This window comes from Gobius niger, assembly GCF_951799975.1.
Source record: "Gobius niger genome assembly, chromosome: 8".
NCBI classification, from domain to species: domain Eukaryota; kingdom Metazoa; phylum Chordata; class Actinopteri; order Gobiiformes; family Gobiidae; genus Gobius; species Gobius niger.
The window spans coordinates 33,163,882-33,185,470 of NC_136859.1; the positions used below are offsets into that span (position 1 = coordinate 33,163,882).

The window sequence follows — 21,589 nt, forward strand, 5'->3', positions numbered from 1 at the left end:
TGTGCAACGGGAATTATAGACTCTAATTGACTTTCTTTTGCTAACTGTCCTACTGTCCGCTTCTAATGTGTAACATAACTGGCACGAAATGTCAGAGAAAACCTGTTATGAGTCAATTCATTCGAACATTTATATACAGTAAGTTACGACTGGCATTGAATTAGACTAACTGTTCTGATCCGGGGTCGCTGCAGTTGTTCAGGTCAGAGTTCAGCAACACCATGAGCCCAAAGAATGGGATCAACTGAACATCCTGAATGACCAAGTTATTCCATCAGTGGATTTCTTCTTCTCTGATGACACGAGCATAATCCATACTCCAATGCCAGGATTCATCGGGCTCACATTGTGAAAGGGTGGTTCAGAGACCACACAGTCCAGATCTCAACACCATTGAGAATCTTTGGGATGTGCTGGAGATGGGTTTGCGCAGTGGTCACACTCTCCCATCGTCAGTACAAGATCTTGGTGAAAAGTGAATGTGACACTGGAACGTTGGACATGGCAGAAGCTTATTGAAACAATGCCACAGCGAATACTGCATGCAGTGTATGCTAACATTGCATCAAGGACTTCCTTCAGACTTGGAAATTTTACGTAAACTCTTTCAACTTTGACCAATTTCAAGTCCATTTTGCTGAACACACAGTATAAAAGACCCTCTGACAGTTTTCCATTATCCATCAAAGCCTTTATATCCTGCACTGTTCACAAGTGCCAGCTCGACCTTGTGTCACACTTCCGCCCACGGGGGCAACAGGTGCTGCACAGAGTTGACGTTTGTGTGGAAAAACAAACGTCCGGAGATTGGTGGCAGGTGACGGCTCTAGCGTCGGTGCACAGTCATTTGTTTTGGCTCATTCAGTGCTGCTGGGGCTGCTGGAACACATGCACGCTCTCACAATAGGCTCATGCTGGTTCCAGTGTGCTGACAAGCTTCTGTCAGCTTCTAACAGCCACCATGTGGTCTCTATTGAGCCCATGGGCAAAACAGTCCCCTGTTCCCAGTTGTGTGGTCTACAGCCAGGAGAACAGCTTGGATTTGGGTGTTTAAGTAAAGGAATAAAGGTTTCTGTTGTTGTTTTTTCGCCTGTTGTGTCTTAAAGCAGTAAGTAACGTGTTTACCTTAATAAATCCTTTTCGTAGTCCCTGTGGGGGTAATACAAGTGTTTATGGGATGATTGGAGGGTCTTTCATCTCCCCCTGGTGTCTCTGGACAGAAAACCATGTTTGCAACTTGACGGCCACCTGAATCACGAAGAAGAAGCTAACATGCTAACGGGCAAAGCTAACTGCGGGCTAACGTCAATTTAAACAGTATTTACAGCTAAGTTTGAGTGAAAAAAAATATTTCCATTGTATAATTGGATGCACAGTAACCCTCTCTCCCTTCGCCTTTCCTGTCAGCGTAGTGTTTACTCTCCAAGACAATTAATAAGTTAAAAAATAGTAACTTGCTACGACACCTGCAGTTGCGCTTATGGCCTCTAGGGGGAAGAGTTACTTAGTACTGCTTTAAAACTCATAATATTCATAATATCCTTTTTTTGTAATGTAGTGTACCTGCTGCTGCTGCTGTGTCTGCAGTGAACCGATTTTATAATGAACTGATTTTACTACATTGCTGGGCAAATGTATTGGAATGTATGAGTGGAATGTATGAGCAAGCCAAAGACAAATTTCTGCCATCATTGTGCATGGTGGACAATAAAGTTTTTCTATTCTATTCTATTCTATAACTTTTCAGTTGCGTTTTTAGGTGCTCCATCCGCTAATCTGAAGTTGTGAGTGCCAATACTTGTCCAGTTCATATCCTATGGAGTTTGGCTTTGACTTTTTTTTTCTTTTTTTTCATATTTTCTGATTACGTGGTGGACAGGGAGTGCCTTTGTGGCTCTATATTCTATTTGATCAGTCATCAAATTGACGTTAGCCTTTAGCTTGAAGACACACTCATCGGGCCTTTGTAAACGCAGACGTCTCCTCGGCTCAAGCTCTAAACACGCAGTATATGATCTACCAGGAACTCGCGGTCCACCACGTTATCTTTACAAAATATGATTCTTCGAAAAGGTCCAAGCTAACCCTAATGGGAAACGAATTGAGACTGGAAGCACAGCTGCTCACAACTTCAGATCCACTGAGCTAGCATAGCCACGTCGTGCAACCAGCCAATTCACTGGTTAATGAATGGCGGAAATGCAGAGAATTCATTTTCCAAGACTAAAAAATGTAGAAATACAAAATTTACTTACTTAAAAGGAAAAGTGGGGTTAACAGATTTCTTCAGGCTTATGCACTTTGTCAATACATATGTAAATAAATAGTCCGAACAATGATTGGAGAATACGTCCATTGTTTTGACATAATTTATTAATCAGTTTACTTTATTGGCATTAATTTACTATTTGGCTAAGGTAATTCAATCAACTTTATTGTCAATTCTAGCACATGTAAAGCACACGTAATGGCTGAAATGATGTTATTCTCAAACCCTTTGTGCCATAACACAATCGTTTACAGAGCTATGGCTGTGCTGTGGCCATAACCCCTTTGCTCTGTCCGAGCCCGTCAGACATCGGAAGCAAAGCAGGGAAAGGCCTGGCAGTGCTTGGATGGGAGACCGTTTGGTAACACCAAGAAGCCAGGGTGATTGTAGTGGTCGGACGGGCCGATGGCACAGACTGGTTGCCTCATTTCCATCATTCTACCCCAGGGCAGCTGTGGCTACATAGTGGCTTACCACCTCCAAGTATGGAGTGAATGAATAATGCAATGTAAATGTTTTTGAGTGTCCAGAAAAGCACTACAGATGCATTATTACATCAAATACTTCCACAATAGGGAGCAGCAGAGGGAGGGAACTGTCCGTCAGGCAGTTGGACCTGTCACTGATGGAGTTGTTGGGAGCAGATCACATTCTCATACATTTTCATCAAACACTTTGTTTACTAGCAAAAACAGTGCTCTCAAGTCCACAAAGATATGACAAAAACACCTTAGTTTAGAAAACAGAATATTACTTTTGGAAATAATAGAGCATCATTGAAAAGTTTACATAAAAATAAAATATACTATACTATATCATTTTTGACAAGGCTAATTATGTGTGACAGTGTTTTAGAACACACGGTCCTGTCAAAGCCTAGCGTCATCCCGATCCTCAAAGTGAAAATGGAGGTGCAGTTAACAGGCAGTTTGTCCGTTCACGGTGATCTGAGCCCACACACTTTGCAGCAGCGCCAGAAAGCGACTCACATTTAAAACAACAATAAGTGCGGCTCAAAGGCTTGCGGCCTCTAACCACATGATCCGTGTTTGGACAGAGCTGCGGGGTCACATCCTCGCTGGAGGTCACGGCGAACGCTGTCACTGACCGCCCTGGGAAGACGATATTTGTGGAGTCTGTGTGTGTTCTCTTCTAACACTGTTCGGTGGGTTTTCTTTGGCTGTTCCGGTTTTCCCCCGAAACATTTTCAAAGTTTTCATACTAGTATACAATATTTGGCCTTCCAAGTACCTCCAGGCCAAGATCTAATGAGGAGTCTACGAAGAGACATAAGGAGAATCAAACAGAAAACTGAAAAGCAATGAATGAAAAATTGTGCCACAGGGCTGCTCGATTATTGAAAAAACAATAATACCGATTATTTTTGTCATAATTGAAATCACGATTATTCAAACGATTATTTGTTGCCTTTAAAAAGAAGTATTTATTTATATATTTATTAATTTAAAAAAAACTTTTCTGAACAGTCATAAAAGTACACATGATTTCAAGTATGCCTCGATTAAGGAGAGGTCTCTGTTTCACACCTGCCCCCTGCTGGCCAGCCCTCACACCTGCACAAGTAAACTGAGCAGCGCGGCCTGATGACATCATCACACAGCGCTGTTTGTTTTTATGTCAGGCAAAAGCATGAGCCATGGCACGTGAAATGCGAAGGGAAAATAATCCCAGCGCCATGAAATAATGCAATAATTTTTTGAAATAATTGAAATAATTTTTTGCTGCTTTGCAACAAAAAATAAATATATATCTTTTCTTTTTCGATTATACTAATTTTGTAATCGTTTGGCGTAATAATCGAAATCGTCATCGAATTTCGATTAATTGCACAGCCCTATCTGCCATTAGCCTGGCTAACACCAGACTAAAATCACAAGTGATATTTAGTCTGGGGACCACCAATTTATTTTCTCGTAGGAGAGGTGTGGTTTACGATCGTCCATAGTCGTTTATTGGGCGATATGAAAAAAAAAAAAAGAAGTCTATCATGCGTCTGCACGTAGCCATGGCCAATCGTATCATCGTATGAGATGACGTATGACGTACCCGCTGTAAACTTTTGAGCTAAATTATTTAGAACAAGGTCTAAAGCTTGATCGAAAAATACCATCGTGTCTGCTGCTGTCACGTTGGATCCGTAAATAAACTTTTTTTTTATTATCCGTAAATAAACTACAAGCTTCCATATATCGAATAGCGCGTCATCGTCTTGCCGTCCCTCCTTGCTCTGTGATTGGTTCCCAAATCCACCGGAAAATTTGGGCCATGGTCCCCAGGCTGTTGTGCAGTTCGAAATAATTCGAGCGCACACAGCAGCATGGCGTTAGCCAGGTTAATCTGCCATTACAATTTTCAGGCCACTGAGCTTCAATCCCATGTTTGTATTGTCACAGTCTGTATTGTCACAGTCCACATTACTTTTGTTGACGTTTTATTGATCTTTGATAATGAAATATCGAAATTTTCGTAGCATTCCTAATGAGAAACAAGTTACAATAGGCCATCTTTTCACTGTATGCGGCAAGTCCAGAAGAGGACACTGTATTTTGTTTACAATACTACAAATACCAGATACATGTGTTGAATGCAAGATCTCTGGCTCAGCTCGAGTGGTCATCTGGTTACTGGATGGTTTGTGGTTTTAATCTCTAGCCACATTGCAGTGAAGCTTTAAATCGATGACTGGACTGAGTCGGTTGAGTTGACGACGTCTCGCTTCTATCCTCAGATGCTTGCTCTTTGCTCCTGCATTACTAATGAAAAGTTAACCCAAGCGAGAGAAGTCTTGAATAATGATGAATAATGATGGTTTTGATCGCTGGGTGGGGGTTCCGTCTCAGCTCTTGAGGACCCCACTTTTGGAGCAACAGACTCAGCGTTGAAAGATAAAACAGACAAGGGAGGGAGGGTGGGGTCGACTGTTCGGACATGCGGTGTTGAATGGGCTTGCCTGGCATAAAGGGCATCTGTGTCATTAGAGGCGTGGCTAGGCGAAGGCTGGAGTGGTCGGCTGGAAAGGAAAATGTTTGGTTCAGGTGTCGCATTTTCTGACCTGCAAGAGCTAAGAAGAGACTCCTGCAGGTGCAAACTTGTGTTGTTGTGTCTTTGGGCAAGACATTTCACCCACCTTACCTCCAGTGTAGGGCTGCTCGATTATTGAAAAAATAATAATCACGATTATTTTTGTCATAATTGAAATCACGATTATTCAAACGATTATTTGTTGCCTTAAAAAAAAAAAACATCAAAAAAGTGACAAAAATCCAGCAAAAAAGTGACAAAAATCCAGCAAAAAAGTGAAAAAAAATCCAGCAAAAAAGTGACAAAAATCCAGCAAAAAAAATGGCAAAAATCCAGCAAAAAAGTGACAAAAATCCATTAAAAAAAGACAAAAATCCAGCAAAAAAGTGACAAAAATCCAGCAAAAAAAGACAAAAATCCAGCAAAAAAGTGAAAAAAAATCCAGCAAAAAAGTGACAAAAATCCATTAAAAAAAAGACAAAAATCCAGCAAAAAAGTGACAAAAATCCAGCAAAAAAGTGACAAAAATCCAGCAAAGAAATGACAACAATCCAGCAAAAAAAAAGACAAAAATCCAGCAAAAAAGTGACAAAAATCCATAAAAAAAAGACAAAAATCCAGCAAAAAAGTGACAAAAATCCAGCAAAAAAGTGACAAAAATCCCCCCAAAAAAGACAAAAATCCAGCAAAAAAGTGACAAAAATCCATTAAAAAAAGACAAAAATCCAGCAAAAAAGTGACAAAAGTCCAGCAAAAAAGTGACAAAAATCCAGCAAAAAAAGACAAAAATCCAGCAAAAAAAGACACAAATCCAGCAGAAAAAAGACTAAAATCTATCAAAAAAGTGACAAAAATCCATTAAAAAAAGTGACAAAAATCCATAAAAAAAGACAAAAATCCATCAAAAAAGTGACAAAAATCCAGCAGAAAAAAGACAAAAATCCAGCAAAAAAGTGACAAAAATCCAAAAATTTGAAAAAAAAACTATTTTTTTTTTTTGAAAATTTGAAAAAAAAAATTATAATCGTTTTTTTGCGATTATGCTAATTTTGTAATCGTTTACTGTTGTAATCGAAATAATCGTAATCGAATTTCGATTAATTGCACAGCCCTACTCCAGTGTCTGCGAATGAGAGCCTGAATGGGTGAGTGATTCCTTGCTGCAAAGTTTGAGTGCCTGATGTGGGTGGAAAAGCGCTATAGACGTTGAGACCATTCATTATCCTCAACTCAATCCACTTAGTCCAGTCGACGATTTAAAGCTTCCCTACAATGAAGCCTGGACAACTGAGAGCCTGCACAAACATCTCTAGCCATGGTTCATGATTTAGTGTCGTCTTTGCAAACCACCCATCTTCGAAATGCAGTGAATTCAATCAGACGTTTGCAGCCAGTCAACACTTACTGCTGCATTCGTTGGACATTTTACCCCAAAAATCTCCTTCACTTTTATCTCCCCTTTGTCAGGTCGACTGTGGTCAAGATTCCCTCATCTTCACTGTGAGTCAGTCGCAGCGGTCAGTGATACATAAGGCCTGTTCTCACCTCACTCTGTTCAGCTATTCTTAGTTTGTGAGCACCGAGCGGAGGGTCTAGAGTTACAAAGACACTGCTTCTCCATCTTTATCTTTTACAATCTTAAAGGCAGGACAGGGGACTTAAACGTGGTCCAGAGTTAAACATACAACAACCCAGTTTCATTATTGCGATGTTAGTCTGTGCCGGTTGAACTGCTTATGCTGACCTGCTGTTATGGCATTATTTCTGAAATGCTATTTGACAGATATCGGGTTATGTTGTTTGTCCATATCTGCGCACTCTGGGGAGCTAATACAAACTTGATAGCATTTGCTAGAATGTAGCAATACAGACCTAATGTGTGACTTCTCATGGGTCTCATCAACAATCTGCTATAATGTTGATTTTTTAACTCTCTTGGAAGTGAAGTTCGCTTTTTGAAAAGTTTATGCTACACACACTCGTCTGACATGGGTAGACATAAGTGTTGTCATGCTCACATTTTGTAACTAAGCATTATAGGCCTATTACTTTTCATTATCCCTTGTTAGGTTTAACTTAATTATTTTAGTTGCTGAATTTTTTAAACTGCATCTATTGTTTGTGATGTTCTACAATTTTAACATTTCTGCCAATTTACCACCTGTTGCAGCTAACTAAAGTGTTCATACTTTTTGGTTGTAAGCAAAAAATATGAGCTGGACCAGCTACATGGCCACAGACGCTGGTTTAAATCCATGGGAGTTGCCCGTAGTAAAAGTGAAGTGACTGAATGACATACCGCATTACAGGATCCTCTCTCCAGAGTATTGCTGATGTGTTATTGGAAGTGCATCTATTATTGTGAGCTGCAGATGACTGCCATGCCCCTCAGAGGTGGGACTTATTTAGATTTAGCAGTGACAATGGACAGTGGTGTCTCCGTGTGCCGTATAATATTGTACCTCAGGACCAAAGAAAGCCTTTAGAAAATAATAGCTGCTGCCAAGACCCTACAGAGTCAGACCATGTAGGCTATTTCCCATGTTTTATGTTGGTTACAATCATAGAAAATAAAATCTTGATTTTTCATTGTCATTTATAATATACATAGTTGTAAGTTTTTATTAGCAATGTGTGCAAGGCATGATGCTAACATCCAAGCGTAACTAACGTCTGTGAGTTAGCCATGTCTTGCTGAAATTAAAAAAATAGTATGTGACTGAAAACAAGCAGCTGTTGAATAATCACAACAGGTTTGTAGCTGTAGCCGTTTAGCCATGAAGCTAAAGGCTAGCGTTAATTTGATGCTAACAAATGTCAAAAAACTATTATTTTATTTTTAATTTACAGTAAAATGTACACAGTAAGTTTACCGTGCACAGTTTGAGCGGTTGGTATTCATATTATATAGACGAGTGACTGGTGAGATGGCATATAGAGGGTTTGCAGTTTGCAGACAGGATTTTAGAAATACTGAGGTCCATATTCATCTTTTAGTGGTGGGTGGGGGGGGGTCCTCCCCCAGGAAATTTTTAATTGAACAGATGCATTTTAGTGCAATCTGGTGTATTTTATTACACGGTAATAGAAATCAGAATTACATTACAATAATCTGCAGGGGAATAAATAATGTTGCACTCTTTTGTTATTTTAATATATTTATATATTTCTTTACTGTAAAAAAAAAAATCCAGATTTGTGATTCCCAGTGGAGCCCCCTCAGTCCAGTCCCTCTGTTGCCTGTGTCAGCTCCGGCCCTGGTCCTGGGCCGTCTGAGCTTCAGCCTCGCGCTGAGGAGGACACAGGCTCCAGACAACACGAAAACTAAAACCTTTGTCAGATGACGTCACTGTGTGGCTAAATGAGCGCCAACACTGAGACACTGTGATATTTGTTATCATTTGTTTTGACACTCAGTCTGGAACACTTAGGGGTTTGCTTCGATCAGGCCGTGCAAAGGGCCCAAAGGCTAAACAACTTGATTTGCTTTTATTTCTGTTGCTATGGACGGTATGTACTTGTAATTAACGTTTCAGACTGAGTGTCAAAAGTAATAATAAGTAAGTGAATGTTGACACTCATTTCACTGTTGCCAAAATGTGCATGAATCCAAATAGATTTGCAAATGCTGTGTGAAAGACCATACGTGAAAAAGATACAATCATGCACTCACGTCTTCCTCCCGTGCGCCTCTGTTGCAGTGCCCTCCCGGGAGCGTGCACGTGTGTGTGCGTGAGTGTGTGTGCACGCGAGCGCAGCCTACGGAGCCATGTCGGACCCCAGGGACATCGATGAGGACGCCCTCCTCAAGGGCCTCAGCCCTGAGGAGCTGGATCAACTGGAGTATGAGCTGCAGGAGATGGACCCCGAGGTAAAACGGAGAGCCCGGTACTGACCAATACGTATGTGTTTACGTGTGCTGTTAGTTCAGATCAAAAAGTACTCCGTACTCCTGGTGGGACTCATTAAATGTCACTGTCCCAGAGCAGCCTGAGAACAAAAACAAGGCATCGTCTTCAAAGGGACTGATTATGACGAAGCAGTTTTACGTTGCAAACAAATGGAAGTTGTGAGGCTGGACAGTTGCATTAGATAGATTTAAAGCAGCTTTTTGAGCGTTTCACCACTTAAGTCTCATTCTGCTACCGTCAAAATCTCTTCTTGTTTTCCCCATTTTCTCCTTGTTTTTGGCTCATTTCTATTTTACTAATATTTTCCCCATTCGTTTTCAAAATGTTCCCTATTTTTTCCCCTTTTTCCCCCATTTTTTCATTAATTTCTTAACTTTGGAGATGAACAATATATTGCAAACGTACACATCTTCTACACATTGTTGTTATGTTTTCTGGTTCGAGGTGACAAATATTTTTGTATCAGTATCCGAAAAAGTAACAGTATAACAGAAGTACCAGTATAAAAAAGTACAGTAACGCTTTATATTAAGGTGTGCTCATTAAGTATTAATAAGGTACTAATAAGCATTAATAATATGCTCATAAAGATATACTGCTTATTATACTTTTATCGTGGTGGGGTTGTTTGAGTGCCCGAATGATCCGAGGAGCTATGTTGTCTGGGGCTTTATGCCCCTGGTAGGGTCTCCCATGGCAAACAGGTCCGAGGTGACGGGTCAGACGAAGAGCAGTTCAAAAGACCTCTATGGACATACAATATTCAAGGACCGTGACGTCGCCCGGCATGGCGCAGCCGGGGCCCCACCCTGGAGCCAGACCTGGGGTTGGGGCCCAAACGCGAGCGTCTGGTGGCCGGGTCTCTGCCCACGGGGCCCGGCCGGGCCCAGCCCGAAGGGACGACGTGGGCCCGCCCTCCTGTGGACCCACCACCCGCAGAGGGATCCGTAGGGGTCGGGTGCGGAGAGGACTGGGTGGCAGTCAGAGGCAGGTGCCTCGACGACCTGGTCCGCATGCACAGCTTCTGGCGTTCGGGACATGGAACGTCACCTCACTGGGGGGGAAGGAGCCTGAGCTTGTGCGGGAGGTTGAGAGATACCGACTAGATATAGTCGGGCTCACCTCCACGCACAGCTTGGGTTCCGGATCCCAACTCCTGGAGAGAGGCTGGACTCTCCATTTTTCTGGAGTTGCCCGCGGGGAGAGGCGGCGGGCTGGGGTGGGTTTGCTCATATCCCCCCAGCTCAGCCGCCACGTGTTGGAGTTCACCCCGGTGGACGAGAGGGTCGCGTCCCTACGCCTTCGGGTCGGGGACAGGTCTCTCACTGTTGTTTCGGCCTACGGGCCCAACATCGGTGCAGAGTACCCGGCCTTCTTGGAGTCCCTGGGAGGGGTACTAGATGGTGCTCCGACTGGGGACTCCATTGTTCTACTGGGGGACTTCAACGCCCACGTGGGTAACGACAGTGAGACCTGGGAGGGGGTGATTGGGAAGAACGGCCTCCCCGATCTGAACCCGAGTGGTGTTCTGTTATTGGACTTCTGTGCTAGTCACAGTTTGTCCATAACGAACACCATGTTCGAGCACAAGGGTGTCCATAAGTGCACGTGGCACCAGGACACCCTAGGCAGGAGGTCGATGATCGACTTTGTAGTTGTGTCGTCTGACCTCCGGCCGCGTGTCTCGGACACTCTGGTGAAGAGAGGGGCTGAGCTGTCAACTGATCACCACCTGGTGGTGAGCTGGATCCGCTGGCAGGGGAGGAAGCCGGTCAGACCTGGCAGGCCCAAGCGTGTTGTGAGGGTCTGCTGGGAACGTCTGGCGGATCCCTCTGTCAGTGGGGTCTTCAACTCCCACCTCCGGAAGAGCTTCACCCAGATTCCGGGGGAGGCGGGGGACATGGAGTCAGAGTGGACTCTGTTCTCCTCCTCCATTGTCGATGCGGCTGCTCGTAGTTGTGGCCGTAAGGTCTCTGGTGCCTGTCGCGGCGGCAATCCCCGAACCCGGTGGTGGCGCCCGGAAGTAAGGGATGCCGTCAAGCTGAAGAAGGAGTCCTACCTGGCCTTGTTGGCTTGTGGGACTCTTGAGGCAGCTGAGAGGTACCGGCAGGCCAAACATGCTGCAGCTCGTGCGGTCGCAGAGGCAAAAACTCGGGTCTGGGAGGAGTTCGGGGAGGCCATGGAGGAAGACTATCGGTCGGCCTCGAAGAGATTCTGGCAAACCATCCGACGCCTCAGGAGGGGGAAGCAGTGCTTCACCAGCACTGTGTACAGTGCGGGTGGGGGGCTGCTGACCTCGACTGGGGATGTCGTCAGGCGGTGGAAGGAGTACTTCGAGGACCTCCTCAATCCCGTCGTCACGTCTTCCAATGAGGAAGCAGAGGCTGAGGACTCGGAGGTGGGCTCGCCCATCACCGGGGCTGAAGTCACCAAGGTGGTGAGAAAGCTCCTTGGTGGCAAGGCTCCGGGGGTGGATGAGATTCGCCCTGAGTACCTTAAGTCTCTGGATGTTGTAGGACTGTCTTGGCTGACACGTCTCTGCAACATCGCGTGGCGGTCGGGGACAGTGCCCCTGGATTGGCAGACCGGGGTGGTGGTCCCTCTCTTTAAAAAGGGGGATCGGAGGGTGTGTTCCAATTACAGAGGAATCACCCTCCTTAGCCTCCCCGGTAAGGTCTACTCCAGGGTGCTGGAGAGGAGGATCCGGCCGATAGTTGAACCTCGGATCCAGGAGGAACAATGCGGTTTTCGTCCTGGTCGTGGCACACTGGACCAACTCTATACCCTTCATCGGGTACTCGAGGGTTCGTGGGAGTTCGCCCAACCAGTCCACATGTGTTTTGTGGATCTGGAGAAAGCGTTCGACCGCGTCCCTCGTGGTGCCCTGTGGGGGGTGCTCCGGGAGTATGGGGTCCGGGGCCCTCTGCTAAGGGCTGTCCGTTCCCTGTATGACCGCAGCAGGAGCTTGGTTCGCATTGCCGGCAGTAAGTCAGACCTGTTCCCGGTGCGTGTGGTCTCCGCCAGGGCTGCCCTTTGTCACCGGTTCTGTTCATTACTTTTATGGACAGAATTTCTAGGCGCAGCCAGGGGCCGGAGGGTGTCCGGTTTGGGAGCCTCAGAGTCTCATCTCTGCTGTTTGCGGACGATGTTGTTCTGATGGCTTCAACGAACCAGGACCTTCAGCTCGCACTGGGGCGGTTTGCAGCTGAGTGTGTAGCGGCCGGGATGAGGATCAGCACCTCCAAATCCGAGGCCATGGTTCTCCACCGGAAAAAGGTGGCTCCCCCACTTCAGGTCGGTGGGGAGTCCTTGCCTCAAGTGGAGGAGTTCAAGTATCTCGGGGTCTTGTTCACGAGTGGGGGACGGATGGAGCGTGAGATCGATAGACGGATCGGTGCGGCGTCAGCAGTGATGCGGTCGCTGTATCGGTCTGTCGTGGTGAAGAGGGAGCTGAGTCGGAGGGCAAAGCTCTCGATTTACCGATCGATCTACGTTCCCACCCTCACCTATGGTCATGAGATTTGGGTCATGACCGAAAGGACAAGATCGCGAATACAAGCGGCCGAAATGAGTTTCCTTCGCAGGGTGGCTGGGCGCACCCTCCGAGATCGGGTGAGGAGCTCAGTTACCCGGGAGGAGCTCGGAGTAGAGTCGCTGCTCCTTCACGTCGAAAGGAGCCAGCTGAGGTGGCTCGGGCATCTGTTCCGGATGCCTCCTGGTCGCCTCCCGCGGGAGGTGTTCCAGGCATGTCCTAGTGGGACAAGGCCTCGTGGAAGGCCCAGGACACGGTGGTGGGACTATGTCTCCGAGCTGGCCTGGTGTCGCCTCGGGGTCCCCCCAGAACAGCTGGAGGAGGTGTGTGTGGACCGGGAAGTTTGGACATCTCTGCTGAGACTGCTGCCCCCGCGACCCGGCCCCGGATAAAGCGGAAGAAAATGGATGGATGGATGGATGGATCATACTAATATGTATCATACTAATTAATAATATGCTTATTCATAGCCAACCCTAACCTTAAAATGAGTACTAGTGCTTCAAAGCGATACCAGAAGTACCCATATACATCTTGACATATACATTTTTCTAACTTATGCAAACTCATTAAAGCACTTCAGCCTAAATAATGGAGAAGCATCTGGAACCCTGCTCATCGTATATCAACTGCAGGACAGTTTAGTCACCATTTTGGCAATGGCATGTAGCATCACTCAAAGTCATTTCCTCTCTCTCCTCCAATTTACAACATCTAGTGCTTTGGCAGCTGATTTGGCAGTGAATCCCATGTTTCCTCCCGTAAATTTGTTCTCGTAGAAGAATAGGTTGTAATTTCCTTTCCTCACAAATGAGAGAGGGTGTTATCATTGTTGACAGCTCCTTTGGGCCGATCCTAATATAGTGGGAGCCAAGAGACAGTCTTGTCTTTCGTAGCTTTCAAACCAAAGTCTCGTACGTTTTAAATACAATACAATCTGAACTGAGCCGTTCTCATTCCCCTGCTCCATGGTCCTGTGCCTTAATGCTGCATCAACACGACCCCCTGACCCTGTGTTCTCCCAGAATGCCATGCTGCCCGCTGGATTCCGGCAGCGTGACCAGACCAAGAAGGGTCCGACGGGGCCGTATGACCGCGACGCGCTGATGCAGCACCTGGAGAAGAGCGCCATGGAGGACCCGGAGCGGGAGGACCTGGTGCCCTTCACCGGGGAGAAGAAAGGTACTCACAAGTCCACAGTACAGGCAGATTCATCCGGGGGCTTGGTGAAACGCGAATGCAACACTGGATCTTTTGACGTTGCAGAAGCTTAATGAAACAATGACGGCCCAACGAAATGTGTGACCCATTTAACAGTAATTAAAAGTTAAAATGGCACTAAGATTTTGAACGAGCCGCTCAGATAACAATGGGCCTGTCTTTAGAATAAATACTTTTTAGTTGTTTCTTTTTTGCAGTGTTGATTTTAGATACTCGCCGTTAGCTCTGAAATAAAAAGTCGGCATCACTTTTTATTAATTCATTGACTGCCAGCCATTTTCAAATCAGAGAGCTCCCCACTGCCAGAGGTTTTTCAGGATTTTGACTGTTTTTTCAAGACCCACAGAAAATGTAGGTCTATGTCAACACAAAACCCACCAAAAGAAAGATTAGACTCTCTTCTTTCATCTAAAAAAAAGGTTTGTTTGTACCTCTTTCCATTCTTTAGTAATCGTCCGTGGAAAAAAGGTGAAATCACCCAAAATGCTGTTTTCTGACCAAAAAGCTGAGAAAACGAAAGAGCGATGCTGCCACCTAGTGACTCAATAAAAGAACTTGTAGTTCTTTTATTGAGTCACTAGGTGGCAGCAACAGGCACCACAACTAAGATTTTAACACCAGACATGCTCAAGGCTTTGCCCATTAAAAAACCTAATTGACATCTATAGACGTCATTGGCAATCAATGAGTTAAGGTGTGTGTTTGTTAAGTATTAATAAGGTATTAATAAGCATTAGTAATCTGCTCAAGGATAGGATTAGGGTAGACCTATTATCTAATAGTATCTTAATAGATAATAGTATAATTAGCAGTTATAAATATACATATATAACAAGCACATTATTTATGGCCTATTCGTTATTAATGCATATTAATACTTAACAAACACACCTAAATATAAAACGTTACCCAAAAGTTCTACCTCAATAAGCACAGCTGTTTCCTGCAGACAAGTATTTACCTCTAGCGCAATTTGACACGTACCCAGTGATTTCCCAAGGTTCAACTTTATTATTGTCCCGAAGGAGATGATAATACAGCAGGTGTGTACACGTGATACAGTAAACAACAATTGTATTTAAAACAAGGATCATACAGTCACAGTCATCATCAGTCCGACTCTGAGCAGCTGAGAGCCAGTCAGCATTCCCATCAGTACCTCACTGTCCGGGACGTTTTCTTGAACTATTTGTTGATTTGTGCAAGACATCGCTGATCATTACTGGGAAAATAATGAGAGAGGAAGGACCGCGACCTCCGGAGATCACACTCGAAGTCAAATGTCACTCGTCTCGCGTGCATAGAGCCTACTACTTTTTGTAGATCAGCCTCACGTTATAACATTTCCAGCCCCGTAAAGGGATGAGAGCAAAGGAAAGTCCACTAGAACACACTAACATGTACTTTTGAATTTCGGGCTCATCTGCAAATCCCCTAAAGCCTGAACACACTGGTGTTTTTAACAAGATGATCCACAAAATGCTTTTAAGACAACTGAACAATGAGAACTTAAGTCGTACTAAGATGGCTTAGTGGGAGTTTCCATTGAAACAACATGATTTTTAGCCATTCAATCCTTTAAGCACATTGTAAACGTCTGTGTCTGTGACTGTAGGAAAGACCTTTATCCCAAAGACGAAGAAGGAGATCCCAGCCAGCGAGCAGATCGTCCTGGAGCCCGAGCTGGAGGAGGCTCTGAAGAACGCCACCGACGCTGAGATGTGCGATATCGCAGGTAACAAACACGGCATTTTATAATGTCACGTCTTTTCGACACCACGTCGCCAATGTGACTGTGTTTGAAAGTGGTTTTAGCTGCAGGTGCTACAGACTGACTGAGACAGAGCAGTGGCTAAAACTACCTTAATACTATTGATTGTGGCTAGATAATAAGTGATGGACCATTTCATTTGAAAAACATTGTTTGGATCCATACAGTAATCTTAAAGGGAAGTATCAACTTTTTAGCACTTTTTAGCACGCTACAATATTCTCTCTTCAAAAGCAGACCGAGAGCTGTGTTTCGAGCCACTCACGCATCTTTAGGTATTTATGAAATTTCAATCAGGTGTTGAGTTAGTCCTGAACTGCTGTGGGCAGGGAAACCCCTCTGACCTCCTCCTGGGTTTGTCCCTCAGAGCGTGGTGTCCTGCACTGGTTACGTCATCCTCCTCCTCCTTCCTCTTCCTCCGCTCCACAACAGTCTTTCAACATCTTCTCGCTTGGCCCTTTTTTGTTCCCTGTAGCTCCTCTTGTGACGCCTCCACTGTGCTGCAGCTGTGGGGGCTCTTGGTGCCTCTTAAGTACATTTGTAGGTCTCAAACGTCTATAGCTCATAAGCTAGCTGCTTGTTTACTTTAAAGCTCGGTCCATAATATAGTGCGGACTCTCTGTAGTAAAAAACCCACCAAACCTCACAAAAACACAGCAAACTTAACACTCGCCACAGCCTCACTACAGCCACAGTCTCTTTTTTTTTCTCATTATTGACTCATAGGCAGCTCATGTGAAAATGTGTTTCAGCGGTTGCATTTTCTAACCAACAAAATAGTGAAAGATTTTTAAGATTATTACCAAATATCTGTAAAAAGAATAAAACACACTCTTTTATAGCAGTACTAAGTAACTCATGCTCCTAGAGGCCATAAGCGCCACTGCAGGTGTCGTAGCATGTTGCGTTTTTTTACTCATTAATTGTCCGTGAGAGTAAATACTACGCTGACAGAAAAGACAAAGGGACAGAGGGATATTGTACATACAATTACACAATGGAGATCATTTCTTTCACTCAAACTTGGCTGTAAATACTGTTTAAGTGGCGCTAGCCTGCAGTTAGCTTTGCACGATAGCATGTTAGCTTCTTCTTCGTGATTCTATGAGTGTGTATTGGGGCCTCCGACCAGGTGCAGGGAAAGTTGCAATAGTGGTTTTCTGGCCAGAGACACCAGGGGGAGATGAAAGAACCCCCCCAATCATCCCATTAACACTTAAACAAGTCACTTAGTACTGCTTTAAAGTTTCAATTCAGGAAAAATATCACCCGATTGTAGCCATTTTTCCTAGCTTGTCTTTTTAGATATAAAATCCATAATTATTAAGTGTCATGAAGTATTTTCTAGACATGTACATAGTCATAGTGATAAAGGCCTGAGTAAAGCCAGTCAGTTCGTAGAGGCTTTACTGAACCAATATTTGACTCCGAGGCAGTTGTCGTTTTCTCTGTGATAACCTCCCCTCGCCTGTCACCCATTTGTCCTCATTAAAGCCCATTTCCCATGCTCCATCCGACTCCTCTGTTTTTTTGGACGTCAGAGGTCCACGGTGAAGCGTCTGACCCACATAGGAGCAGGACACAGAGCCTTTGTGCCCGCACCGCCCGGCGTTTCGGTTCCCGGCGGCGAGAAAAGCCAAGGCGTCTCCCGGGCCCACCGACCGTCCCGGGCCCACGGCAGAAACATGCGATCGGCTCCAATTCCCCGCGCTCAGCAACACCAAAATAAATAGGCCTGGCCCGGGTCCACGAGGGGAGGAGAGAGTGGGGGGGGAGGGGGGGGGGATACTGTATCTGTCCCAAACCAGAGCAGAGACGTCAGGGTTTCACACATTCACAACACACTTTGTTTTCTTGCCCTGGTTTCCTGTGAGATATGGTTTTGAACTCAGACATGGTTTGCATCCAGTTTAGCACAGTCTAGTCCAGCTTAGTTTGCTTTTTGGCGGTTATTAGACCTGGTTTAGCATTACTTGTAAGTATGGCTGGGTACTGTTAAAGGGGCTAGATGCAAGTTCGCAATTTTATACTCACTGCTGCCACCTCAGGTCATATGTGTAACTGCACCTTCTATATTAAGCGCATGCATGACGGCAATTCAGACCCGAAGTAACACCTTTTTGAGTGACAGTGCAGGATTTTAGAGGCAGTTGTGGTGAACAGGTCCAGGCTCATTCTACACATTAGGACATTGTTGGAACATACAATGGAAAATACATCATTTTAACATTTTAAAGGGGGGGTATTGGGCAAACTTTTTCAAGCTTTACATCATGTTATTATGTCATTCCCTCATTAAAAACATGCCTGAAGTGTTGCCTTGGCACATTCACGTGTTTGTGAGTAATCTGTAAAAACTCTGATGGCGGCCATTTTAGGGATAGGTTTGCCTGAGTCCTCCTAGGAACGCCCCCACCTCCCGGAGACGCCTCCGAGCTTTCGTCACCAGCCGAGTAACCAACCACTGCTCCTCAGCAGAACCCCCTCCCCACTGATGCCACAGACAGCGTGTGGAGGGGGCGTGTCGGAAAGGCTCAGAGGTTCTTAAAGAGACAGAGGCCTATTTCAAGACATTCACTACAGCCATTTTGAGAGAGACATTTTATACAAGGCAGTTATTTTAATTTACTGCATTTACAGACCAACAGAAGGCTGGTGATTGAAAAAAAGCATAATACCCCCTCTTTAAACTCTGTATAGTCCCTTCAAACTATACCAGTCTGGTATTGGAAAAAAAAATCTTAATATCTTTAGATTCAAGTTTTGATGCCGTTTGGACCAGTTACAGTATTTAAAGGAAGTTGGTTGTTTCAGCTCAACTAAATGATTTTTTCCCTGCATTTCTTATATTGTTTTCCCATGAATTTTTTTTTTTTTTTTCTTTTTTCTTCGTTTATTTCCCTAGTTTCCCCCATTTTTTTTTTTTGCACAATCTTTCCTTATTTTTGCCACAATTTATTAAGCACAATTTTTCACACCGTTTCATCAAAGAATTGTCGTTACTTCCACCCTTCATACTCGCGTGGCTAAGAGATGGACTGACCAAAAGCACCGAAAGATTTCTATCACTTAAGTACGGGCTCCAGTAAATAGCTTTGTTTCCCTGAGATGTGACCACCCAGCAAGGCAGGCAAATCCGGAGAGCGGGCGCAGGGAGGCCCGGGGGGGCTCTGGAGGAGGTCCAGGCGGAGATCACCCAGCAGTTTAGCCTCTGTCACACTTTGCTTTTTGGCTTTTTGACAATCGTTCGGGCAGCTTCGCAAGTTCACATGAGCGAAAGAGACTTTAAGTGTGTGTGCATGTGTGTGTGTGTGTGTGTGTGTGTGTGTGTGTGTGTGTGTGTGTGTGTGTGTGTGTGTGTGTGTGTGTGTGGTGGACTTGATTGTCACCCTTTATTCCGAGCATTAACACCGAGGCTATTTACAACTCTCACATTGATGGCGGCGTGGTATTAAAAGTGAGGCTACTTAGGCCTATGTTGCATGAATATAAAAATAAATCCGTGACACTATATTATTTATGGTTATCCATGTCTTATGTGATCATTTCTGAGTTATAAATGTTACCCTATGAAAGCATGCTGGAGAAACTGATGAGGAAGTCGTGTTCATGCACATCTGCACCAGGAGGCTGGATTACCTGTTACCCCCCATTTATTTATTCCAATACAAACATGCTCCTAATGACCTGACACAGAAAAGTCTCTGTTTTCAGCGGGTAAGCAAAGAATGAGGACCGAACCTATTTAACCTCTTAACCCCCACCTGAACTGAGCACATTTTCTCCAGTTTGGGTTTCACCCAAATCTGAAAGCTTCTTGAAAAAAGCCTCAAAATGGCGACAAAATCGAGAATTAAAGGAGGATGAAAACACAACAGAAAAGAATCAACAAGTGACCCAAAAAAGCTACTAAAGTGCAGCAAAAATAAGTGCAACAAAAAAGCCACAAAAACGTGTTTGATGTTTTTTGGTTGGGACAGTGCATGTTAATGAACACGCCAGACCAGATTGTGGGCTAATTTCCATCCGTCGTCCCCCATGCTCACTCTTAAACACACTCATCCTGGCCCATTGTACATGTTTTTAGTGGTGGGGAAACCGGAGTACCCGGAGGAAACCTACAGGGAGGACATGCAAACTCCACACAGAAAGGCCCCGTCCCTGGTGGGAATCTAACCCGGGACCTTCTAACTGTGAAGCACGAGCGCTAACCGCTGTACTACCGTGCCGCTTCTTTAAATATGGGATGTGTGTTAAACTACAGAGCAACATCTCCTGTTTTATTTGAAATTCCTCCTGTTGCATTTGTGAAGTGCAGCAAAAAAAGTTACAAAAAAGTGATGAAATGCAATAAAAAGGCCACAAAAACGACAAAAAAGTGGCAAAAAATGAGATGAAAAAGAGTTTGAAAAAAATGACGACAACACGGCAACAACGTGAGGGAAAAAGATCAGTTTTGTGGGTCTTAGCTTTCAAATGAGGTGCTACACTGACCTATAGCCAAAGTGGAGAAAATGCATTTGGTTCAGGCGGGCGGTAAGAATAAGCTGCCTTTCGACAACAGCAGCTCTGCTAATGCTGGCAGAGGAAAGCTCCTGGTTTCCTTTGCAGAAACTCAGGCAGAGCAGGGCTGGGTCATGTTTCCCGATTGTGCTAAAAAATAGCTCGACTAATCGCGCATGCTACACTCAACCAGCATTCCCTTGTACTGTATATGTTTTAGTGGAATAGCCGCCAAAAACGCCGTTATCAGCGGTGACGTCATTCAGATACTGCGCTGATCAATCCAACAGCGGAGATTAGCCATGTGCTCCTATGCTTGTGCCTTTTACCATCCACAGACATAACACAGTCGGCCGGGAAGGGCCTTTAGAAGCAGAAACTAGAGCTGAAACTATAACATCTGCTGCTGTTGTTTAGGGAAGGGGATTGAAATGCTGCAATTCTAAAATGTTTTGTCTAAATGTTATCAGCATTGCCCTTAACTTTAAAATTCAAAACGGGATTCAAATCTTCCATGTTGATAGAAAGACATAGGCCTGTAATAGACTGCCAAGTGTGAAACTACTGTCATGTGCAATAGGTCTACTGTTCATTATTCTTACAAATGACTGTACCTTGTAATGCATATGATTATGAAATATATATGAGTGGGGGCTCAAAAAAGCAGTTTGGGATTATCCCTAATTAGGGCTGCTCGATTATTGAAAAAATAATAATCACGATTATTTTTGTCATAATTGAAATCACGATTATTCAAACGATTATTTGTTGCCTTTAAAAAAAGTCCATCAAAAAAGTGACAAAAATCCAGCAAAAAAATTACAAAAATTCAGCAAAAAAAGACAAAAATCCAGCAAAAAAGGACAAAAATCCATCAAAAAAATGAAAAAAATCCATCAAAAAAATGACAAAAATCCAGCAAAAAAATGACAAAAATCCAGCAAAAAAGTGACAAAAATCCAGCAAAAAAAAGACAAAAATCCAGCAAAAAAAAGACAAAAATCCATCAAAAAAATGACAAAAATTCAGCAAAATAGTGACAAAAATCCAGCAAAAAAAATGACAAAAATCCATCAAAAAAATGACAAAAATCCAGCTAAAAAAATGACTAAAATCCAGCAAAAAAGTGACAAAAATCCAGCAAAAAAAAAGACAAAAATCCAGCAAAAAAAGACAAAAATCCAGCAAAAAAGTGACAAAAATCCATTAAAAAAAGACAAAAATCCATCAAAAAAAGACAAAAATCCCAAAATAAAAAATTGGGAAAAAAAGAAAAAAAATTGAAAAAAAAAGACAAAAAATTGGAAAAAAAATTAATAAATAAAAAAAAATGAAAAAAA

At 43.9% G+C, this 21,589-nt stretch overlaps 1 protein-coding gene across 1 annotated transcript in view; it reads left to right on the plus strand.

Moving 5' to 3' along the window:
- The window catches only part of tmod4 (tropomodulin 4 (muscle)), a 37,174-nt gene that overhangs the window by 5,096 nt on the left and 10,489 nt on the right, over positions 1–21,589 (plus strand). The window contains exons 2-4 of the mRNA XM_079561954.1: positions 9,013–9,182; positions 13,780–13,936; positions 15,591–15,710. Coding sequence (XP_079418080.1) covers positions 9,081–9,182; positions 13,780–13,936; positions 15,591–15,710 — 379 coding nt within the window. The 5' untranslated portion in view covers positions 9,013–9,080. The remainder of the gene's footprint in view (positions 1–9,012; positions 9,183–13,779; positions 13,937–15,590; positions 15,711–21,589) is intronic.